Genomic DNA, 2,874 nt, shown 5'->3' with positions numbered 1-2,874 from the left:
TATCAAGTTCTCTGTATCAGTATCACAATGTTTTAAAACTGATCCTTTGCTAGAAAAAAACAAGCCAGTGTAGGTTAAATTGGACAGAATGTGGGCACCTGCCAATTCTGAATAGCCACTCCATGAAAACAAGTTAATACATGATGTTAGAAAGGGAGGAACGTTTACTGGTACAGTGCTCTGCAGTCTCTCAGTTCTGATCACAAAAGCAGGCCTTACAACACTGATTTCATACAATATGCGTCATCTGCCAAAGTTTACGTCTGTCCTGAAGGCGGCAGCTGCGTTGCTGCTAGTCTTCCCCATAGATGTCGTTTTTCTTGCGCTTCATTTCCTCAAAGTCAAACTCGGACCCTGTCATCCTCTTGTAGATGTCCTTGATGTCATCACACGCTGTCTCAAAGTGAGTGGTCGCATCGTACGTGCGGGATATAAAGATCTGACTTTCTGTCCCTAGATCTTTTGGTACAAAGAGGTCACTGATGCTAACGAGTTTCTGCTTGAGCAGCTCCAAGAGCTCCAGAGCTGGTCTGATTTCCTTTTTGGGCTCCTTGGTCTCCACGGTTGTGCTGACGATGGCGATGTACTTGCCCTGCACGGCCACGTTGTGTGCGGAGGAGATCATGCAGACATAGATGTCTGACTTGCAGTTGACCTGGTTCTGCGGGATAATGATCTGGCAGGAGCTGGCATCGCTAGTGTTCTTGATGGGGTGGCTGACGATGCAGATCACTCTGATCACCTGGCCCACTTTCTCTACTCGGTCTTTCATGTAGCTGGGGTCACAGATGAGCTGTTTACAGCGAGCGATCTCTCCTTCAGATTTTACACCAACCACTTTTCCATTCTGCACAATGATTTCTTCGATCGGTTTATTCACTATGTAGGTGCCCCCATAAATAGCACTCAGCCTTGCGAATCCTTGTGGCAGTTCTCCAAGGCCATAGAGGGGATAAAGGTAGGGGTTTTTGCCATATCTTGCCAGAGACTCACTATAAAGTTTAATCCTGTTAATGGTTTCAACACATGGCTGATCTAAATAGTCATCAGTCCTGTAGAGCGCCAGCGCGTGCCCGGTGAAGTCCATGACATCCTGGCCCAGGTTGAACTTCTTGTACACCTTTCACATCGCTGTCTTCCCAGGGTCGATGCCCTCCAAAGTTCTGGGGTCTTTCTCATCGAAGCTGGCAACAAACACCAAGAATTTTCTGAAGCGACGTTTTTCAAACAGCCCCATTAAGCTAGATGCCAGGGCTTCTGCTTCAGTGGAAAGAACCTTGTAGATTTTTCCTCCCTTATAGACAAAACTCCCTTCAGTCACTTTGAAATCCAGATAGCGAGTGACCTCTGTAAAAAGCGGCATCTTACCCAGCTGACCATTAGCCATAAGGAACTTGGGAATCAAGTCGACATTCCAGTCTCTTCCTCTCCCCATTGATGCTGGTGGTGCTCCAGTTATTTTAAATCTTTTGTATAAATCTTCCAGCAGCGTTATAGATGCACTTTCTCCTCCATAATACAGGTTTCTATCCATGTGAAGAACTTTCTTTCCATTCACAGACATTATCCCCGACAGGATACACTCCGTCAGGCCGGTGCCTAGCACAATCACGTCATACTCCTCATTCATGGCAGGGCCAGGCGCGGACGGTAACTAATGCTTCTTTATCCTACATGTTGAGGATTCTGAGTCACCCCTAAGAATTTAATATCCTCTCTTCATCCTCCGTGTCCCCTCTTCCTACCATTTTATTGGTCTTATTTATTTACACATTAAACAAATATGTGTTTTCTCCCCTAATCCAAATTCTCACTCTTCCCCAATCTCTAAAAGTATTTCCAAGTGCCATTTGCATAAGATGACCATAGAATTCATTGTCCAAACTAGAACATTTTAGCCAGGACAAATGGTAAACCACGCAGGGTCCCAGGGTATTAGATATAACCCATGACAACTCTGTGAAAACAGGAACTTACGCTCACCCTCCTTACATAGCAGTACTTAATAAACAAACTACTCTACATTTTTATCCTGGAGCTTAGCTTTTCTTTCCATCATTTCCCCTATCACTCTCTCAAAAGGGTGGAGAGGGGAGTATGTCAACATCCCTCTCATTCCCCAGTATGCTTGCCAACTAAAACCTTACCTCTTTGAAACAATTTTTTTATGGCTTGCTCCCCCTCCACTGCCAATTAATTTTTCTAGCAATCTTACTGCCATTTACTAAGCTATCTTATAGTTAGTTCAGTTTTTCTTTTCTCTTCATTTTTTAGCACTTCAATGTCTAAGTGGAAAACCCGTTCTACATCATAATCTCTCTGTTCCTTGTTTTCCTCAAAGCTCCTGTGCGAAGGTAAGGAAAAGAATGCTCCTTAAGCAACTATTTTAGCCTACTCTCTCTTTTTAGCAAGTTATGATTCCAAAGACCTTTTACATCTTGAACAGCTTCACAACCTTTTCATCCACGCTAGTAGCACTTTAACCTGTAACATTCCCTTAAAAAAATTGTAAGTTTTCTATGAATCTAATTGGAGTACACCTCGTTTAGCAAAATTCACACCTACAGTTATTTTCAAACAGGTCCCTCTCTAGATTCAATTAGTACTACTTTGCTTAGGTCAGGCTGCTGTGAAGCAAGATCTTATGATTCCTAGAAGCTCTGTTGTTGCCTAAAGTTGTACCAGGAACCACCCCCTACTTCTTTCAGAGGTCTTAACATAAGTTCATTTAGTCACATCCTTGATTTGAGCTATTCCTTAGTATCTATCTTACTTTGATAATTTACTGAATCAAGTGCGTGAAGATAAGAAGCAGCTTTATTTTCCAGTCCTCTAAATTCTCTGTAAATTCTGCTTACAAATCAGTGTTTTCTC

General features: G+C 42.9%; 1 protein-coding gene across 1 annotated transcript; it reads right to left on the bottom strand.

The window, feature by feature from the left end:
• Positions 1–215: 215 nt before the first annotated feature.
• LOC105094647 (rab GDP dissociation inhibitor beta-like) lies at positions 216–1,645 on the bottom strand. The gene is given in 1 exon segment (XM_064477348.1): positions 216–1,645. A coding segment is annotated over 1 exon segment (1,338 nt). The 5' UTR covers positions 1,631–1,645; the 3' UTR covers positions 216–292.
• Positions 1,646–2,874: the final 1,229 nt, after the last annotated feature.

Source organism: Camelus dromedarius, chromosome 2, assembly GCF_036321535.1.
Source record: "Camelus dromedarius isolate mCamDro1 chromosome 2, mCamDro1.pat, whole genome shotgun sequence".
In the NCBI taxonomy this organism is placed as follows: Eukaryota; Metazoa; Chordata; class Mammalia; order Artiodactyla; family Camelidae; genus Camelus; species Camelus dromedarius.
This window is presented reverse-complemented; position numbering and strand designations above follow the sequence as displayed.